Source organism: Podarcis erhardii (genome assembly GCF_964252035.2).
Source record: "Podarcis erhardii genome assembly, chromosome: 11".
Taxonomy (NCBI): Eukaryota; Metazoa; Chordata; class Lepidosauria; order Squamata; family Lacertidae; genus Podarcis; species Podarcis erhardii.
Genome location: NC_138501.1, coordinates 47,337,553 through 47,358,658, shown reverse-complemented (window position 1 = coordinate 47,358,658; position 21,106 = coordinate 47,337,553). Strand labels below are relative to the sequence as shown.

At 44.7% G+C, this 21,106-nt stretch overlaps 1 protein-coding gene across 3 annotated transcripts in view; it reads right to left on the bottom strand.

Moving 5' to 3' along the window:
- The window catches only part of MYO5B (myosin VB), a 296,838-nt gene that overhangs the window by 101,617 nt on the left and 174,115 nt on the right, over positions 1–21,106 (bottom strand). For all 3 annotated transcript variants that reach the window (XM_081881337.1, XM_081881338.1, XM_081881339.1), the window contains exons 11-14: positions 15,292–15,373; positions 13,249–13,389; positions 10,653–10,775; positions 7,095–7,178 (exon numbers count right to left, since the gene is read on the bottom strand). In XM_081881337.1, coding sequence (XP_081737463.1) covers positions 7,095–7,178; positions 10,653–10,775; positions 13,249–13,389; positions 15,292–15,373 — 430 coding nt within the window. The remainder of the gene's footprint in view (positions 1–7,094; positions 7,179–10,652; positions 10,776–13,248; positions 13,390–15,291; positions 15,374–21,106) is intronic.

Genomic DNA, 21,106 nt, shown 5'->3' with positions numbered 1-21,106 from the left:
TTGTTTTCTCCTGCTCTGGAGGGTAGGACTCGAACCCGTGGCTTCAAGTGGCAAGAAAGGAGATTCCGACTAACAACAATTGCTATGGAGCAGTGGTCATAAAGTTACCGGTATGTGGTCACTGCTACATTGCTTCTTTCAGAGACTTGCATAGTCTTCAAAGACCTTCAGAGACTTATAAGACTTATGTTTATTTGGTTTTATGTTTTCAAGAGAATCCATCAAGAGTGCATAATTTGTGACTTTCAGAGATTCATAAGTTTTCTGTTTACGTGATTTCATATATTTCATATTATACAAAGAGTGTATGTTGATATCGTATCTTTGTATTTGAATCATAGAATCATAGAATCATAGAGTTGGAAGAGACCACAAGGGCCATCGAGTCCAACCCCCTGCCAAGCAGGAAACATAGTGGTCATAGTGCTGCCTTGGATATTACAGTGGTACCTCAGGTTAAGTATTTAATTCGTTCTGGAGGTCCATTCTTAACCTGAACCTGTTCTTAACCTGAAGCACCACTTTAGCTAATGGGGCCTCCTGCTGTTGCCGCGCTGCTGGAGTACGATTTCTGTTCTCATCCTGAAGCAAAGTTCTTAACCCGAGGTAGTATTTCTGGGTTAGCGGAGCCTGTAACCTGAAGCGCATGCAACCTGAAGCATATGTAACCTGAGGTACCACTGTGCTAGTAAGAGATCTCTGACAGTGGAACAGATTTCTCGGGAAGCGGTGGGCTCTCCTTCCTCGGAGATTTTTATAAGAAGATTTTAAGCAGAGGTCCCTTTTAAGCAGAGGTTGAATCACACCTGTCTGGGATTCTTTAGTTGAGATTCCTGAATTGCAGGGGATTGGATTAGATCAGTGTTTTCCAACCTTGGGCCTCCAGCTGTTTTTGAACTACAACTCCCATCATCCCTGACTAGCAAGACCAGTGGCAAGGGATGATGGGAATTGTAGTCCAAAAACAGCTGGAGGCCCAAGGTTGGGAAACACTGGATTAGATGACTGCGAAGATCCCTTCCAACTCTACAATCCTAAGATTCTATTATGTCTTTCTCTCTCTCTCTCTCTTTCAGGTATGCACAATTATAAGATAGTTTTGAGATAAAGTTACTGAAGAGTTCTGGCCGTCATGGAAACACTTGAAAAACTTTCACAGGCTAAACACATTGAAGATAATTTAGAAGAACTTACTTTCAGCAAGCACAGCCCAGACACGCCCCCCCCCCAAAAAAAACTCTCTACCTCACAGCACTTCTGTCACAAAAGAAAATGCCATTAGCCCCATTTCAAAACACTGACCCAAGATGCATATCAGAACTACAAGGAACTTCAAAAGTAGAATCTCCTTTGCACTGCCTTTATTAAGACTGGGACTGTAATTTTCCGTCAATTCCTCTCGGAGATTAATTAGCCGAACCTTGTTTGCATATCTGCCAAAATCCCACTGAGGAAAGGATCTGTTTGCATGGTATTATCATCATCTGGCCTGACGCAGGACTCTGTGTTTGTTTTATGCTTGCTGGGCTTTATTTTAATCACAGCCGCCCACAGAATCCTTTTGTCTGCCTATCTCCTGCCTCCAGCAAGCTTCTCTTGGGCTAACAGCTTCAGATAAGCTAGGGAGGTCTAGCGACAGGCCATGGTCACTATCTCTCAGCCTCACCTACCTGACAGGGCCGTTGTGAGGGAGCCCTGAGTTCTAGCTTCTCACCTCGTGCAAGAGTAACAGAGCAAATAGTTAAAACAGCACATAGTTCAGAATAGAAAGCCCATAGTTCAAACCATGGAATTTGCTACTGCCACAAGATGTATGAATTGATGGAGGACGTCTGTCAGTGGTGACTGGTAACAATGGATATATTACTGACAACATCAGAGGCAGTATACCTGGGAATAACATTGGGAGGAGGACAGATCGTGAAGCTGAGACTCCAATACTTTGGCCACCTCATGAGAAGAGAAGACTCCCTGGAAAGACCCTGATGTTGGGAAAGATGGAGGGCACAAGGAGAAGGGGACTACAGAGGATGAGATGGTTGGATAGTGTTCTCGAAGCTACCAACATGAGTTTGACTAAACTGCGGGAGGCAGCTCTACCTCTCTTTTAAATCAGAACCAGTGAAGGCGGTGAAGGTCCTGTGTGAGTGTCTGGAGGCAGTTGGAGGATGGATGGCGGCTAACAGATTGAGGTTGAATCCTGACAAGACAGAAGTACTGTTTTTGGGGGACAGGAGGCGGGCAGGTGTGAAGGATTCCCTGGTCCTGAATGGGGTAACTGTGCCCCTGAAGGACCAGGTGCGCAGCCTGGGAGTCATTTTGGACTCACAGCTGTCCATGGAGGCACAGGTCAAATCTGTGTCCAGGGCAGCTGTTTACCAGCTCCATCTGGTACGTAGGCTGAGACCCTATCTGCCTGCGGACTGTCTCGCCAGAGTGGTGCATGCTCTGGTTATCTCCCGCTTGGACTACTGCAATGCACTCTACGTGGGGCTACCTTTGAAGGTGACTCAGAAACTACAACTAATCCAGAATGCAGCAGCTAGACTGGTGACTGGGGGCGGCCGCCGAGACCATATAACACCGGTCTTGAAAGACCTACATTGGCTCCCAGTACGTTTCCGAGCACAATTCAAAGTGTTGGTGCTGACCTTTAAAGCCCTAAACGGCCTCGGTCCATTATACCTGAAGGAGCGTCTCCACCCCCATCATTCTGCCCGGACGCTGAGGTCCAGCGCCGAGGGCCTTCTGCCGGTTCCCTCATTGCGAGAAGCAAAGCTACAGGGAACCAGGCAGAGGGCCTTCTCGGTGGTGGCGCCCGCACTGTGGAACGCCCTTCCAGCAGATGTCAAAGCGATAAACAACTACCTGACATTCAGAAGACATCTTAAGGCAGCCCTGTTCAGGGAAGTTTTTAACGTGTGATATTTTACTGTATTTTTGCTTTCTATGGAAGCCGCCCAGAGTGGCTGGGGAGGCCCAGCCAGATGGGCGGGGTATAAATAATAAATTATTATTATTATTATTATTATTATTATTATTATTATTAGACAGGAGGGCCTGGCGTGCTCTGGTCCATGGGGTCATGAAGAGTCGGACACGACTAAACGACTAAACATCAACAAATTGCTCTCCTTGTGGGTTTCATAGGAGCATGTGATTGGCCACTGTGGAATCAGAAAGCTGGACTAGGTGGAGCTTCCTGTTATCTTAGGGATAGCTGAGTCAGTAGAGCATGAGACTCTTAATCTCAGGGTCGTCGGTTTGAACCCCATGTTCGGCGAAAAGATTCCTGCATTGAAGGACTAAATGACCCCAGTGGTCCCTTCCAACTCTACAATTCTGTGATTCTACAATTCTATGTTAGTAAAGAATCTATGCTGCTATTCAGGGACTCTTCTGACATTTCAGTTCCTTCTCCCCTTTGGAGCAACACATGCAGGGCAGCAGCCAGATAACTGTGGAAGCAACACACAGCTTTCCCATAACGAACAACCAGGCGCGAATTTGAGACCAGCGGAAAAAAACAACGCCAAGGATTTTCTCTCCCAGGAGCATTGCAAGGTGCATGTCTTCTACATGAACATGAACACTTTTGACATGAAAGAGATGTTCGCGCTCAAGCACGCCAAGGCCCCTTGCATCACAAGTATTATTTCAAAACAAGAGCAATAGATTGTGGGGCCAGAAAGCAGTGCTCAGCCGCAACACAGAACAGCTTCTCTTTACCCTTAACTTACTCCCTGTTGTGGCATGCCTGGCTATTTCCGAGGGTGTGGTGGGGGAAGTGTTTCAGAGATGTTTTACTGCAATTTTTGTGCTGTGTGCTCAGATGGGGAAAAGCAGGACAATTGAAAGTGTTGCTGTTGTTTAGTCGTTTAGTCGTGTCTGACTCTTCGTGACCCCATGGACCAGAGCACGCCAGGCACTCCTGTCTTCCACTGCCTCCCGCAGTTTAGTCAAACTCATGTTGGTAGCTTGGGAACACTATCCAACCATCTCGTCCTCTGTCGTCCCCTTCTCCTTGTGCCCTCCATCTTTCCCAACATCAGGGGCTTTTCCAGGGAGTCTTCTCTTCTCATGAGGTGGCCAAAGTATTGGAGCCTCAGCTTCACGATCTGTCCTTCCAGTGAGCACTCAGGGCTGATTTCCTTAAGAATGGATAGGTTTGATCTTCTCGCAGTCCATGGGACTCTCAAGAATCTCCTCCAGCATCATAATTCAAAAGCATCAATTCTTCGGCGATCAGCCTTCTTTATGGTCCAGCTCTCACTTCCATACATCACTACTGGGAAAACCATAGCTTTAACTATACGGACCTTTGTTGGCAAGGTGATGTCTCTGCTTTTTAAGATGCTGTCAAGGTTTGTCATTGCTTTTCTCCCAAGAAGCAGGCGTCTTTTAATTTCGTGGCTGCTGTCACCATCTGCAGTGATCAGTGAGGATTGTTCTATTTGGCACATTGCAATGCTTGCAGAGATGGAACCTTTGAAATAGTGTGACTCTGAATTCAACCCAGTGTGTTTAGGATAGCAGCTTTTTTTTTTTAAAGTCCTTTTCTCTCCTGCAATAGAGCAAACATCTCTCCTGTACTGATTTGCTTCTTGAAAGGAGCAAACAGGGCCGATCCTTTATCTGCAAGAAAGGCTCCTTTATCTGCAAAAAGGCTTCTTCTCCTCCCTTCATTCCATCTGTACTAATACACCTACAGAAGCAGGATTTGGGCAAGCGCCACTGTTTTGTGCTCAGGAGAAAGATGTTCACCACAGCTCATAGTAACAGTAATAAATCTGTCCAGTCAGAAGCTGCAAGACTGCAAGAAAGGTTTTTGTTTAACTCGCACACCGCTAACCGGAATAGAATCCTGTTCACAATATCGCACCAACGCTTTGGTGTTCCTTCTTGGGCTCTTTTTATCTGCTTGTTGCTTCTCCCTGCTCCTCTAGCTCAGAGCACCTGAATCCTAACAATGAAGTGAAATTAACCTGCCATTTTAACTGTGTTATCTGCTCCATGCAGTCTGCCTTGTGTCCCAATCTATTTGGGGGAAGCTCTTCGCTGCCCCTGCTGCTGCCTCCCGCCCTCCCTCCCAGTCTGGCTGATTTTCCAGGAGTTCTGGTTGGACTTTCGCCCTTGAATTTCTCTGGGGAGAACAGCCACTGAAAGCAGATGAAAGGGGAGCACATACCTCTAGGGCAGCCTTTCTCAGCCTTGGGTCCCTAGATGTTTTTGGCCTACAACTCCCATCATCCCTGACCACTGGTCCTGTGAGCTAGGGCTCATGAGAGTTGTAGGCCGAAAACATCTGGGGACTCAAGGTTGAGAACAACTGCTCTAGGGGATAAGCATTCGACTCATGTACTCCTTTGGGGGGGGGATCTATTTGCAAAAGAGGGAAAATATGCAAAGCCTTACTACACATGGCTTGTGGCTCACTAGGGTGTTTGGTGGCAATCTTGCTTTGAACTGCTGAGTTTTGCAGTTTTTGCACATGTGTGTACACACACACACACACATGCACACAAATGTTTAATTCTAACTGTAGCCATAGGGGTTTAAGCAGTATCTTTTTTAAAAAAAAATATACAGTATATATAGAATATGGACAGATATCTTTTCAAAATGAGAGCAAGAACATCAAGTAATACCGCAAACTCACACCCTTCATTGAATTTATATACATACTTAAGAGGCTCATTTATAATTATATTTTGGGATGGATTCATGTCCTTATGTAGCTGTTTTGTTTTATACTTTCTGGAAGTCCCATGATCATATTATAAAGCAGTTGCGTTCTGCATTATAAATCAAGCCCTGCTAGGCGTTGTATCTTTCTGTTTTCCAATGCATTTCTTACCAGTAAAAAAATTCAGTGTGGCACAAGCAAATTTTCATTCTGAAAGTGTGGCCCAGGGAAAAAAGATTGAGGACCACTGGTGTAATGTGGGGTTGGGGTTGCTTGTGCGTAACCCGCAAACTGCTGCAAGCCGAGTTGTTTGGTTAAAACTCCCCCCCCCCCCCCGGCTGGACAGCCTCTACTCTGTGGCTGTCTCAATCGCTGGCAGAATCCGTCAGTGGGCGTTTCCTGAACTTTTTCCAACATAAAAGTTCTTTGACACCAAGTCTCCGCCTAGCCTCCCTGCGCGGAAGCTTTCTGCGCAGAGTGGGCGTCCCAAGCGGAGGCTCTGTGCTCTCCCCACTGGTCTCGCTGGAACAGTCTCGGAGCCCTCCTCTGAAGCTCCCTCAGCCTCCCCTTTCTTCCTAGCGTCACGCCTATCTCCTTCCCCAGCGGAAGCTTCCCCTCTCTCCTTGCTGGTTCCCTCTCCAGCGTCATTGGGGAGCCTTAACACCACCCTTGGCTCTGATGGCAGTTCCCTGACAACTGGCCAGCAGCAAAGGGCTTGATGGAGTCGCAAAGTCATTTTTGCTGCTAGAGCCCAGTGGCAGTGATCCTGTGCCAGTTTGGCTCCATTCCATCCTTCTGAAATGCCCCCTTACTGGGGTTTCCACTGGTTACCACCACTGGGAAAGCTACTGGTGGTTTATTCCACCTGCCATCTGAGGAGGTGCATTGCAGTGCTCCTTGAGCATGTTGCCCCGTGATGGCCAAGGCCAATCGAATCAGGCAGGGCTGGTTGGAGGGACACCCAGCACGATGGACTGAGAATTTGAATGGTTTTGCCCACATATACAAGGATGACCCTGCGTAAAGTATCAGCAACTGAAGGCTAAACACAGAAGGATCTAGCTGCAGCAAGGAACCCACACCCCAGGAGGCAAGAGTACCAACTAGAATGTTAATGTACATCCCTTGGCTGCCTTGGGGCCAGGGATCAGCTAATATTTGGTAACATCTGGTCATTGTGAGCTCTTCAAGAGCCTTCTACCCCCATGAGGACTCCTGCAGATTGTAGTATGCCAATGATCCCTTGCACTATTTTAATGAAACCAAGATGGACACTTCTTCTCCACAATTCAATCTTAAGCGAATCATTAAGGATGGGAAGCAAGAAGAGGAGGCTAAGAGGGAACCATGAGTGATGCTGGAATGTCAGTTTTAAGTTTATTCTGCCCCCTGGTATCTCAGAGTTTACCTTGCTGGCCTTCAGTATATTGATCTGTTCTTCATGTACAGTGTCTCTGTTTTTCTCCAGAAATCCATCACACTGGTACTCCACCTAGGACACAGGGAAACACAGAAGGTGCGGGAGAAGAGTTAAGATTCTGAATGTAGAATATCCTAACGAAAAGCCACCCAGACATTTTTAGACACAGAGATGAGCCACAAGGTTTCAAAAACATTGTTTTTGATGGCATTCTGAATCTTATCTATGCCCATGATGGAATCCTCAAGTGACTGGTTTGTGACTCCCCAAATTCAGTCTGAGTTGACCCACACATATATACACACACAAAACACTGCCGGCCATCTTCTTCCTTGCCTTTCTGCTTCTAGTATCTCAGCGATTCTGAAGACCAGAAACTTATAAAAGTCAGGATTTTAATATGAATCTACGGAATAATACACGAACAAGAGCTATATAGAGCAGATGTTTCCCGAATATAAGCCAACTGTGCTCTTGAGACTTTTAAGCCTCTGAAGTTCTTATGGCATAAACTTCCAGAGAAAATCATTCCCCAGATAACAGCTTAGTTTAAGGCAGAAGGCTGGACAAAAGTTACCTAGTGAAATTTACAGTGGGATGGTTGTTGTTGTTGTGGCAAATAATTCTAGCTCTTTCCCATCTATCCTCGAAGCTTAAGGCAGAAAGCACATTTCAGTCTGAACCAACAAATAAGGAAAATATAAAAATCTCTCTCAGGTCAGCATCAAGGAAACCAGAACCAGGCCTCTGAGGAAATCAGTCGTTAACAGAGAGCTAATTATAAGGATAATCAACAACATTTAGAGACCTCTCTGGAAATTGCTTTTCATTTCCTTTTCAAAACACATGCAAACCGTACATGTTAATTGAGGCCCATAAAATATGCTTATTTGCTTTGAGCTTAGTCTCCAAGCTTTTAAGAAGCAGATCTTAAAGATTGAGAAATAGATCTTTAAAACTCGCAGGCTAGAAGCATCTCCTAGAATCTCTCCTCAATATTTTCGATATCACAGATTGAGCAATAATAGTCCATAAAGTATCTCAGACTTCTTTTCAAGGATCGTTACTATGAATAATTGCATAGTTGTTAAATTTTCACTCCATGGAACCATTTTCACACTTACCTCTCCCTATCAAAAATCCTAGAGCCCTTCTCATATAGATCCAAACATACAACAGCAGTAGATCCATTTACTTAAATCTGTGTGTGCCCCAATGGTCCAATGAAAATTGGCAGTGGAGGTCTACATTTTGTGACTAAAACGGACAGACAATTATAGGAAGTTGGAGCCTTTCTGCACCTGACACTGACTTTCCCACTGTGTTTTTTGCTCACAAGCACATCTACTCTAACTGGTATCACTTCCAGAACCAAAGCTGGACTGAGGAATGAAGAACAAGGGGGAAGGGGAGTACGCAGGAGATCAGCCCCAACTAATGTGCCTCTTTTGCTCAGATTCCCCCAGCTGGAACTAAACAGGTATCCCGTATTTTTCGTTCTCTAGGATGCACCAGATTATAAGGCGCACCCAGTTTGGGGGAAAGGAAAACAAGAAAAAAATATATTTTGAATTCCAGAAGCCAGAACAGCAAGAGGGATCTGGCTTCTGGGATACCGTGTGGCTGTTCTGGCTTCTGGGATAACCGCGCCAAGCCTCTTCAGGGCAGAGGGGTGAAGGCTCCCCCTGCCCGAAGAGGCTGCGCACAGCTAAGGCAGAATCCAGGGCAAGAGTGTCACTGAAGGGGCGCTGTGCAGTTCTCCCTCTCTGTGCAGCGCCTCTCCTGCGAAGGAGAGGCGGCGAAGAGAGGAAGAACTGTGCAGCGCCCCTTCAAGCAAAGCTGGAGAAGGAACAGAAGGAGACCCTTCTGTTCCTCCTCTGGCTTCCAGGCAGGCGCGTGGCTGAAGGGGCGCTGTGCAGCTCTCCCTCTCTGCGCAGCGCCATTCACTCCATAAGACGCACTCACATTTCCCCTTACTTTATAGGAGGAAAAAAGTGCATCATATGGAGCGAAAAATACGGTACCTTCCACGTGCAGTCTGAGAGCCATGGAAAGGAAGGCTCAGAGGGACATTAAGAAGGCCAAGTGTCCTTCAAAGAAGGACAGTCAACTTTAACAAAGAGCTTTTAACCGCATCTGATAGCAGAAGCTCCAGACTTATTTTTCTCTGATTTGTATCCATCGCTCTAACCAATCAATACATAATTATGGCACTGCATCTAGGCCGCCAGGTATCCGTCGCTGCAGACCAGAGTGATGGGCCCTACTGAGTGAACACCTAGGCCATTGCTTCTCTCATCCATCAAGTTGCTGTCCCATTTAACTGAACATGACTTGGCACTAGTGTGGGAGAGAGACTGTGTATGCAGGTTCTCTCCACCCATCCTCGCAGCTGGTTCTTTGAGAGTCTGCTATTATTATTATAACTTGAAATGCACACAAGGGGGAGACGGCAAGGTACATTAGGCTGAGATGGTGAACCCTGTCCAAGCATACTGAGGCAGCTTCAAGGTTGACTGGAGAGTTAGAAAAGGGTTGCCAACTGTTTGGGGGCCCTGATCCTATAATTTAACCATCTGGCATGAATTAAGAGTCATTTCTAAGAAGTGAGGTACTTGAATCTGCTGTTAAAAACTGCCCTACCTATTTCCTGGTCTGTTCGTTTGTTTATGAAACTTATATCCCACCTTCCTCCTTGAAGGGTGCCCAGGGCAGCTACCAGCATAAAATCTGATAAGACTACAGTGGACGCTCGGGTTGCGAACGTGATCCGTGCGGGAAGCACGTTCGCAACTCGCAGCACCGCAGCTGCGCACGCGGGGGTTGCGATTCAGCGCCTCTGCACATACGCAAAGTGTGATTTAGCGCTTCTTCTGTGCATGTGCAAGCACCGAAAACCGGAAGTAACCCGTTCCGGTACTTCCAGGTTCGGCATGGTACACAACCCAAAATGGGCTTGCTTCGCAAGACGAAAACGTCTTGCAAGTTTGTTTCCTTTGTCTTGCGAGTTTGTTTCCTTTTTCTTAAAACCGTGCATTCACTTCGAGGAGCAACTCATAGCACGCGGTGTGGTAGCCTTTTTTGAGGTTTTTGAAGACTTTGGTGATTTTTGAAGCTTTCCCAAAGTCCGTGCTTCGCAAGACGAAAAAAATCGCAGGACGAAAAAACTCGCGGAACGAATTAATTTCGTCTTGCGAGGCACCACTGTACAGCAAATGTGTCTGCCTGGTGTCAACAGGCAGGCAGTTTGAAAGAGAGGGAGTTTTGCTATACCATAGTGGCTCTCACCATGATGCAACTGAATGAAGCAGCTGGAGCTCCCATCCTACCCCCCCAAATGCAGGCTTTCAACTCATTCCTGCATTGCAGGTGGTGGGCCCTTGGGGTTCTTTCCAACTCTACAATTCTATGATTCTAGACTAGCCTGAGCATTTGAAGATAAAGAGGAAAGTAAACACATTCTCAGCAACTGCCACAAAACACACTCAGCCCTTCGCCACGCAGAACGCAGCCGAACACAGCACACTCTCCAGCCGCTCCTATTACCTTATCTGCAAAGTGCACAACGATAAAGGAGATGTTTGACATGCGAGGCTTCTGGAAGTGCTGGCTGCTGCCATGGCGATCGTACAGCTTCTGAGCCCAGTTCTGATCTGTTCCCTTAGGGACCTTAAAGAAAGAAAGCGAGGGAAGCGAGAGGTGTTAACACAGAAACACATCAATATTCAGCATAAAAGCACAGGGCTTATGCTGATTTTACAAAATGTTGTTAGGGTCGAGGCAGTTCTGAATGGAGATTTGCACTGCCAGTTCGTTCTGCAGCGATGATACGATTACAGCAGTTTGTGATACACGACGATGACACGATCAGTACCACTTGCACTAATCCAGCCTTCACTTACCTGTGACTCCTCAGATGTCTTCAACTACAACTCCCATTAGCTGGTGGAAGCTGTAGTTCAAAACATCTGGGAGGCCCCAAGTTGACACAAGCTGAATTAGTGTATTTTTCTGGTAAAATTTACCCAAGGACAAAACCCCTGCGCACAACTGTTTTGGACATGTATATCTCACTTCTCCTCCAAGGACCTCAAGTCTACTTGCATGGCTCTTCCTTTTATCATGTTATCCTTACAACAACCTTGCGAGGTAGGCTATAAAAGACTGTGACCGCATAATGAGCCTCACCCAATGAGCCTGATGGATTGGCGATTTGAACCCTGATCTTTCAGATCCTAGTCCAGCCCTCTAACCACTGCAGAGGTTGGGAGGCCATCTGTCATGTATGATCTACTTGATTCCTGCATTGCAATCTTCAGGGCCCCTTCCAACTCTGCAAGTCTATGGTTCTAACACGTGCAAAACTGGTACGGACCAGATATTGACTGATCTGTCCATTCCTAGATGCAGGTAGTTAAGAGACTGAACTGAGACCTCATCAAAACATGCTAGCAACCCAGCAACATACCAAATAGGTAAGCATCTTTGATGGCAAACTGGGACACTTGTATTGGTCAGGCTTTTTGTGGCTTGAGAATAAAATGTTTTGAGCACTTTACTTTTATATTTACCCCAACATTTTCCTTACAACCTTTATTGCACCATTGTCACCTCTTACAGCAATGCTACCAGTGCTTGAGAAAACAGTAAACAAATATTTACGCAGAAATGAAGCACAAAGTTGATTCATTCAGGTTGCATCCTGTGTTTCGGCAAAACAAGAAAGCTCAGCACTAAAAGACAATAGCTTTTTAAAGTTTAAAGTGCTTAGTGTCTTAATTACTCAAAGCAGATATACACCTAGGCGGAAAACACGTATTTCAGCAGTAACTTGACAGCCTATGCTTCTCTGTATCACAATCCCACACACCTCAAATGACCTATTTTATCTTCTGTTTAATTATTGTACTGAGTAACAAAGTTTATTTTTGAAGAGGCTTTCCCACAAAATTTTGCCATGCAATCAAGATAATGCCACCTTTGTTTACTCACAGCATCCTTAAAATGTGAGGATTTGACAAGAATGGACTTTTGCACAATTTATTCTTTATGCAGGTTCTGCTCACTCCCCTGCTTCCCCACACCCCGTGTCTGTTTCTGGAATCCTAAAGTGCTATCCTGCTTCCAGGCACGGCCAACAGCCAAAAAAACCCGTAACTAATTTCAAAGGAGTAAGGTAAAAGGTAAAGGGACCCCTGACCATTGGCCGACTCTGGGGTTGCAGCGCTCATCTTGCTTTATTGGCCGAGGGAGCCGGCATACAGCTTCCGGGTCATGTGGCCAGCATGACTAAGCTGCTTCTGGCGAACCAGAGCAGCGCATGGAAACGCCGTTTACCTTCCCGCCAGAGCGGTACCTATTTATCTACTTGCACTTTGACGTGCTTTCAAACTGCTAGGTTGGCAGGAGCAGGGACTGAGCAACGGGAGCTCACCCCGTCGCGGGGATTCGAACCACTGACCTTCTGATCAGCAAGCCCTAGGCTCTGTGGTTTAACCCACAGCGCCACCTGCGTCCAGGGCTAATTACTGTCATACATTTTCAGTTGGATCTATACTTAGTCATGTTCATAGACTTCTTCTTCCTCTTCTTCCTCTTCTTCCAATTGTACCTTGGTTGACGAACGCTTTGCAACTTGAATGTTTTGGCTCCCGAGTTAGCGTTCCGGTTTGCAAACCTTCTTTGGAACCCGAACATCGGTTTCAGCTGTTGGCACTGTTTCCGGGCCCAATCAGCCAATCGGAAGCTGCGCCTTGGTTCATGAATGTTTTGGAAGTTGAACGGACTTCTGGAACGGATTCCATTCGTCAACCAAGGTACAACTGTATTGTTACTGCCACCCATCCGACTGGGTTGCCCCAGCCACTCTGGGCGGTTCCCAACAAAATATTAAAAACACAATAGAACAGCAAACATTTAAAACTTCCCCATACAGGGCTGCCTTCATAAAACAAGCAAGCAAGCAAACTGTGTGGCAGGTAAGTCAGGTAGCAAAAGGATGGGGCTGCTAAAGCTCTGCTCTGCTAAGCGGAGGATTATAGGAGCAGCAAAGGCAGAATTTTCAAAAGCCTTTAAAGCTTATTGCTTATCGTGACACTTGTATAGATGGAGGGTGACCAAGAACGATTCTGGCTCTTCTTACCTTGCATTCTTCATCCAGCAAGTCGAAGATACCCAGCTTGGCTTCAATAAGGTCTATGCATGGCTGGTTGTCGTAAAAATCTATAAGTGTCCAAGGGATCTGCTCCTTCATATATTCCTCCTGCTCCAGCTTAAACACATGCTGCAATGAAAAGGCAGTAAAGGTCTGTCTGGATTTAGGAAAAACTAATCTGATGATAAATGAAGGAACGTTCTCAAGGGCCTACTGAGATTTTATTTTATTTTTTTCAAAGCCCAGACAGTAAGTAGATGCCTAGTCACTCTCTAGATTTAATGCCTGCTTTAAATTCAGCCAGCTAGCCCTGGGGATTATCTAATTGATTTTTGAATTTTATTGTTATTCATGTTTTTATACTGTATTTTATGCTATACTCTTAGAATTAAGTGTTTTAATGTGTTTTAAATGTGTTGTTAGCCGCCCCAAGCCTGGTTTTTGAACCGGGATGGGTGGGGTATAAATAAAAATTTACTATTATTATTATTATTATTATTATTATTATTATTATTCCAAATGTCTGATTTTCAAATGGTCACACACTGGGACAGACACCCAAGGCGTGGGGTCTGTGCAAAAATGGGCATTGAGAGTGAAACCAGAAGCACAGTCGTGTTGCTTTCTTCCGCGCAGGTAAGTGCTGTGTGTAAAGTGCTGTGATAACATCAAGGTTGCAGGTTCAATCCCCACATGGGACAGCTCCATATTCCTGAATTGCAGGGGGTTGGACTAGATGACCCTTAGGGGCCCTTCCAACTCGTTCTTTCCCTGCCTCTTTTAAATCTAGGCTGACTGCGAAAGCGGCACCTGAGGATCACTATTATTAGTAATAGCAGCAGGCATTTTTATTCTCCTCTGCAGCTGAAAAAGGCTCGCCGAGTGGCTTTCGAATAGCAGTGGAATGACAGCACCTGCCTAAGAGACACAACAGAAAAGGAAAGGGAACTAGGAGGGAGGAGGAACAAAAAGCAAGCTCTGGCACTAATTCTTAGATACAGAGATCTTGCAGGCATCGGCAGGAACGGGGGGGAAATTGGAGGACCCCGAATTTGCTGGTCTTTCAGCAATAGCCAACGGAGAGGTCCAGCATATGCCCTGCTCTCCCTCTCTCGCTGCCTGATGCAGGAGAGAGAAGAAGTTTGCATCTTTTCATACAAATGTAAAGATGCAAGTTAGCACTGGGGGAACCAGTTTCACTGAAACTTTACAAAGTTGCACCAATAACGTTTCAGTGAAATGATTAATTTCAAGGTCGTTTCGAGTTCCATAGGACAATGACTGGTTAGTTTTGGTTTTTGCTTTTTCAAAATTGTTTGGCTAGGGCAAGGGGGGGGGTTACCTGTTGTGGGGAGGGTGTGCCTTGCTTTCTTCACTTGTATTTCATTTGTTATGGGGGAAGGAAAGGGGAAAGTGAAAAAGTGTTGCCTGCTTTTTGTGGGGGAGAAGGGTTGACACAGCATAAACACCATTTCTTCTCTTAAATGTATATTTTGTAGTGTCCACATTCAGCAAGGCTGGAAAAACTTGGTTTTTATATATTAAAAAAATAGGATGGGAAAACTTTTATTAGTCAAGACATTAGATGGTTGGGAACTCAGAGAGCCCTCCTGTTACAAACCACTGTGATATATATTTATGATACAGCGGTATATGATTTTTTAAAAAACAAATAAATAAAACAAATACATGCAGTCTCTGAATCAGGGAGATTATTAAATACATTTTCAGCTACAATTTAGACACAGGTTAGTCTTCCTCACAGGAGTAAGCCCCATTGAAACCAATGGACCATTATGTTAAGCAAGCATGCAAAAGATTATAGTCCCACCATGAATACTGCGAAAACAAAATAACCTCAACTGAAAGAAAGGAAAAAAAGCCTGTTGTGTGTTAAAAATGTAATGTGGTTAGAGACCCCCTTGCCATCTTTTACACATATTAAAAATATTTGCTTTTCTATCTATCCCTCTTGACCACATTTCCAGACAATGTCACTGTGGAAAAATAAAAACTATAAACCCAAATTACCGAGTTGAACTGCTGCTGGAGCTTTTCATTGGCATAGTTGATGCAGAATTGTTCAAAGCTGTTCACTTCGAAAGTTTCAAACCTGCAGACCGAAACAACATTCTCAGGTCAAGGCTACACAGAACCATTTCTAAAATCTGAGTTTGCAGTTACATTTTAATCGTTTTATTTTTATTCTTTTGGAAGCCACCCTAGGAAGATAGATAGATAGATAGATAGATAGATAGATAGATGATAGATAGAACTTTATTCGCATTAGCCAATGGCCATAGCAACAGTAAAACATTACAGTATACACAGAAAAGGAAATTTGATATAAAAGCACAGTTTAAAGTCCTGAATTAGCTGTCAGTTAGAGGCCCTTATTCTGATTATCCCTGCTATGAACCTAGCCACCTTTGCTGTTATCTGCTCATTTTGATCTGATAGAAGAAAGGACATTGTGGCAGTGGTTGAGCGCCCTGGGATGGTTAGTACGAATGGGGTGATGCTCTCGTTCCTCAGGTCTTTGTAGAGAGTACAGGACAGGAGGATGTGTGGCACTGTTTCGGTGCTACCATCTCCACAGGGGCAAAGACGTTTCTCAGGCGGGATCTTTTGGAAACGACCCTCAAGTACCACAGATGGCAAAACATCCAGTCTTGCAAGTGTAAAAGCACGTCTGCATTTTGGGATAAGAAGTCTGTGCAGATATGGGGCCAGAGAATCAAAATGGAGAGGTGGAAACTGAATATAGCAAGGGCAGAATTTCCTTATAGTGGCCAGGGTTGTTCTGATGCTCGATATCTTTTAGACATTGACCAATTAGACTGTTTGCTTTAGTAGGGGCCACCCTGGGAATATGAGGCCCCCACTGTGCTTCTCTCTCTCTCTCTCTCTCTCTCTCTCTCTCTCTCTCTCACACACACACACACACACACACCTCTACACCTCCTTCCTGAAGGTACTTCCTCTACCGCCTCAGGATACTGGGCTACAAGGGTCATTGGCCTGATCCAATACGGCTCTTATGTTCTGAATGACCTAAACATCTAAACAAGCACCACCTTTCTCTCTGTTGCTGTCTCCCTCCCTCCCTCTCTCCCTCTGTATTTATTGCTTGGAAAGAAGAAGGCAAAAACATGAGCGTCTTTCTATTCAATTAATAAAGCTTTTGAGAAGATAAAAAGGCAGCTAAGGCAGAACACTTCCACTGGACCATAAAGATAAAGGGCTTAAAATGTATTTTTGTTGTCATTTTTTAAGGGCTGCATTTGTAACTCTCCAGGCTCTGCAATCTTGTTATTTAATACAGGCGGCATTCAGTTAAAAATGTCCCCCAATTTTCCCGATTTTATCAGATTAAGAGCTCCTCTATTGTCATATATAACAGCTTAACTCTAACAGAGCAAGAGAACTGAAGGCTTAAGATAAAACCATTGGCTTAAGATAAAACCATTAACTTTTACAGTTTGTAAGTGTGCTGCTCCAATGGAAATCCAGTCCCCCCCCCATTTTGAGGTCGATTAAGGAAATTTCTGCTCAAAGACTCAGATTTAGGCTGTTAAAAATGTATTTGTGATATTGCGATTTCAGCATGCAGCCTAAAAATTGGGAAATGAACTGTCCCTTTGTCTCCATGAACGAAGGCACAAATAAGGAATACAAGATGTTTTCCTATGATGTAGGAACCAGAGATTTCAGAAGAGCAGCTCTTCTGGATATTGGACCAAAGGCATGTCACATCTGGCATATTATTTTGACCTATAAAGCCTTAAATGGCTCAGGACCACAGTACCTCAAGGACCACCTCTCCTTATATGAACTGACCCAGATCCTGAGATCATAATCTGAGTCCCTTCTTCGCGTGCCTCCTTCATTAGAAGTCCGAAGGGTGGCCACATGAGAATGGGCCTTTTCTGTGGTGGCTCCCCATTTGTGGAATGCTCTCCCCAAGTAGGCAAAATGTTTCTCTGTAACCAGGCCTTTGGCTGACAGAATATTATACGGCCTTTAAAATGTGTTGTGGGAGAGGGGTTATTGGTTTGCGTTTGCTTTTGCTTTAGTATGTATTTTGTGTTCACATTTTGTAATTTTAATATTATGAACTGCCTTGTGATCTTCAGTTGAAGGGCAGTCCACAAAATAAACGAATAAATGAAATGGAGGCAGCGGCTCTCTCCCACTGCTTCTCCACAGCAATTAGTATTTACGGTCATTCTGCCTCTGATCCTGGAAGTATAACCATCAAAACTAGTAGACACTGATAGCCTTATCCTTGGTGAATTTGTCTAATCCCACTTTAAAGCCAACTAAATTGGTGGCCATCACCACATTCCCCTGACAGGGAGGACAAAACAACATTTCCTGCAATGACACATCAGCCCAAATCCGATGAGGATAGCCTGGGCGGCCAAATATGCAAGGTAACAAACTAAGTGAAGCAGGGCATTGTACAAAAATGTGTGAATAAAACGAACTCGCTTGTGCAAACTTCCCGCCCCATCTCTCTCCACCACCAGGGTCCCCTTCCAGATTGGGCCCACTATTCACAACAATAACAACAACACCATTCACACAATAGTTAACTGGGACATCTGACTGGCCACTTTGAAAACAGAATGCTGAACTACACGGGACTTTGGCTCTTATGCCCTTATGAATTCATACATGATACACAAAACACCAGAGACAAGCTCAAGAGTACTTGTTAACACAATGTATGAAAACACCCTAAGGCTGGAAACATTGTGGAGTTTTTAAAAGTAAGCTAGAGAGATTGTATGATAAAGCCTAAGTTACTAATTCCCCTTTTCTTCTTCTTTGTTATCTGGCTCTTCTTTCTCAATGGAAACCCAAAGCACAGACACGCCTAATTTTTTAAAAATAATAATAATGTATCCAGTCATAGTTATAGCTCATCTTCTTCCAGATATAAACAAAACCATGTACACAGGGGTTTATCCAATTTCATTCTCACAGCTTCTAGGGCTAGGCTGAGAAAAGATTGATTGGGCCCAAAGTCAGCCAAGGAGTTCCAAGACTGAGCGGGGATTTGAACCCACATCTCTACAACACTAACAGCTACAGCACACCAACCTTCTGCAAAACAGAATTCTTTTCTTTTTATTTCTGAAAAAGTCAGAAGCTGTAATTATACATTCCCCAGGGAACCAAAACATTCGGCAGGATGAGTACTGGACTAAGTCTGAAGGAAGCATTGCTTATCATGAAAAATGTAAAGCCACGGAGATTTCAAACTGAAGATGAAAACAAAATCTTAAAAACATGTACAATTTGCCAAAATGTTTTAGCTTTCTGGCGTGTTGGGCATCTTTGCATCCTGCAAACACCTAGTAAGTTTAATAAGACACTGGCGGTTTTGCTGGAAAGCCATAACCAAAGGATCAGCCTGCCCACAAAGATTTGAAAAGATCCAACTGTCCGCAGTGTATGTTTCTCTATGCCGAAGATATGCTTAACTTTTGTCTTCCAAGCCCATTAGAAGCATTAAGAGCATTAATAATTTACTTGCCTGGGGCTCGAGGGTTATAACTTCTGGTTTCAAAGCTGGGAAAACGGCCATGGAAAACTCAAGTAATTTAGTTCAAGACTCCTGCTTAACCCACCAGGCTACTTGACTTCCTGGGCACCAGGTTATCTTATTAGAACTATGCGTGGGTGTCAGGGAACTGACATCAGAGCGAGAGGCGGAGGCAGGGCTCCAGAGCGATGCCGGAGAGGGGACCAGCAGGGGGGAAGGAATTCAGCGTAGCACCAGTAGAGGAGAGAGGGAGATGGAGGAATTGGGGACAGGGCTCCAAGACCCTTCAACAGAAACTAGTGGAGAGAGCGCTGGCACGCCCCTGCCTTCCCCTTACTTGCGCAGACGAGTTCCGCGCAGGGAAAGTAGGAGGAGACTTGGCATCAAACAGCTTTTATGCTGGAAGAGGTTCAAGAAACGCCCACTGACGGATTCTGCAAGTGACTAACAGGTCATGGAGGGCGAGCTCTGAGCCCAAGCATGGTTGGGATAGCAATCTAACTAAACCGAAGGCAATTTACGCACAAGTAACCCCCTTACAACCATTACAGTGGGCAACCTGTATCTTCTCAAGTTGCATGATGCCCTCAGGAACCTTCTGCAGGGCAGACTGAACAAGTTCTAAAGCTATGAAAACCACAGAGAAAGCCTGAAATGCACAATCCAGGGATACCCTACACTTAAAAAATAATAATAGAGGCTTCAAGTGAAAATCACCTTCCATTATATTTTACAATTTGTCAAGCTCTCTCGCAATCTTTGATTAAGTGACTCTAGATTTTTAGCTGTGGCGAGGCAGTTCTAGGCCCGACTAAAATGTGTCAAACATGGCTGAACATGAATTAAAACTCTCTCGCCAGGAGAATTCCACAAGCATTTCCATTTGGAACCTTAGCTTTGGACATGATGATGTATGATCTCTTGCCATATCCCCAAGATACATTTCAGTATATAACAAATTGAGGTGGGTAAAAATTCACTGCATGTACCAGACCATGGCTGCATGCTGTTTGTGTTAATTTGATGAAAGGCATGCAAATAAAGCATGCATACTAATGACAACGGTGCAACCCATGATAAATTTTCACCATGGCCCATTGTGCTCAACTTACTGTCCCTTTCCTTCTGCCATAAGAATGCAAGCTTTTAATGTTTGCTGCTGTATTGCCTCTCTCGCCCTGACCTAGCCGCTGTGATCCATGCGACGGTCACCTCCAGGCTTGATTATTGTAACTCACTCTACGTGGGGCTGCCCTTGAGACCAGAAACTCCAGCGGGTGCAGAATGCCACGGCAAGACTCCTTACGGGGTCCTCGCCGTGGGATCACATTCAGCCAGTGCAATACCAGCTTCACTGGCTCCCGGTGGAGTACAGGATCAGGTTTAAGGTGCTGGTTTTAACCTTTAAAGCCCTACACAGCCTAGGACCCTCGTGCCTACGGGATCGCCTCTCCTGGTATGTCCCATGGAGGACCTTACAGTCTTCAAACAAAAACATCTTGGAGATCCCGGGCCACAGGGAGGTTAGGCTGGCCTCAACCAGAGCCAGGGCTTTTTCGGCAGTGGCCCCAATCTGGTGGAACACTCTGTCACAAGAAACTAGGGCCCTGTGGGACTTGACATCTTTCCGCAGGGCCTGCAAGACAGAGCTGTTCGGCCAGGCCTTTGGCCAAGGTGCAGTCTGACCCCCTCCTTCGGTAATCCTCATAGAACTCTAGCCCAATGGTTGCCATTAATTTGATTCTGAATTGATTTTAGAATGTATTTCAATTAATTGACTGTAAACTGTGCTATTTTTACTGTTGTTAGCTGCTCTGAGCCCAGCTTTGGCTGGGGAGGGCGGGATATAAATAATATTTTTAATTTTTAATTTTTAATTTTTAAGTTTTAAGTTTTAATTTTTAATTTTTAATTTTTAATTTTTAATTTTTAATTTTTAATTTTTAATTTTTAATTTTTAATTTTTAATTTTTAATTTTTAATTTTTAATTTTTAATTTTTAATTTTTAATTTTTAATTTTTAATTTTTAATTTTTAATGTTGTTGTTGTTGTTGTTGTTGTTGTTGTTGTTGTTGTTGTTGTTGTTGTTGGAAGCTGGCTGGGGCAACCCAATCGGATGGGTGGTATAGGAGAAATAGATTATTATAAGAAGAGCCCTGCTGGATGAGACCAAAGGCCCATCTAGTCCAGCATTCCTGTTCTCACAGTGGCCAACTAGGTTATTCTGGAGAGGCCAGCGGGACGCAACTGGGCTCCACTGCTTCGTTTCTGTGATTTGTGTCTATGCAGAC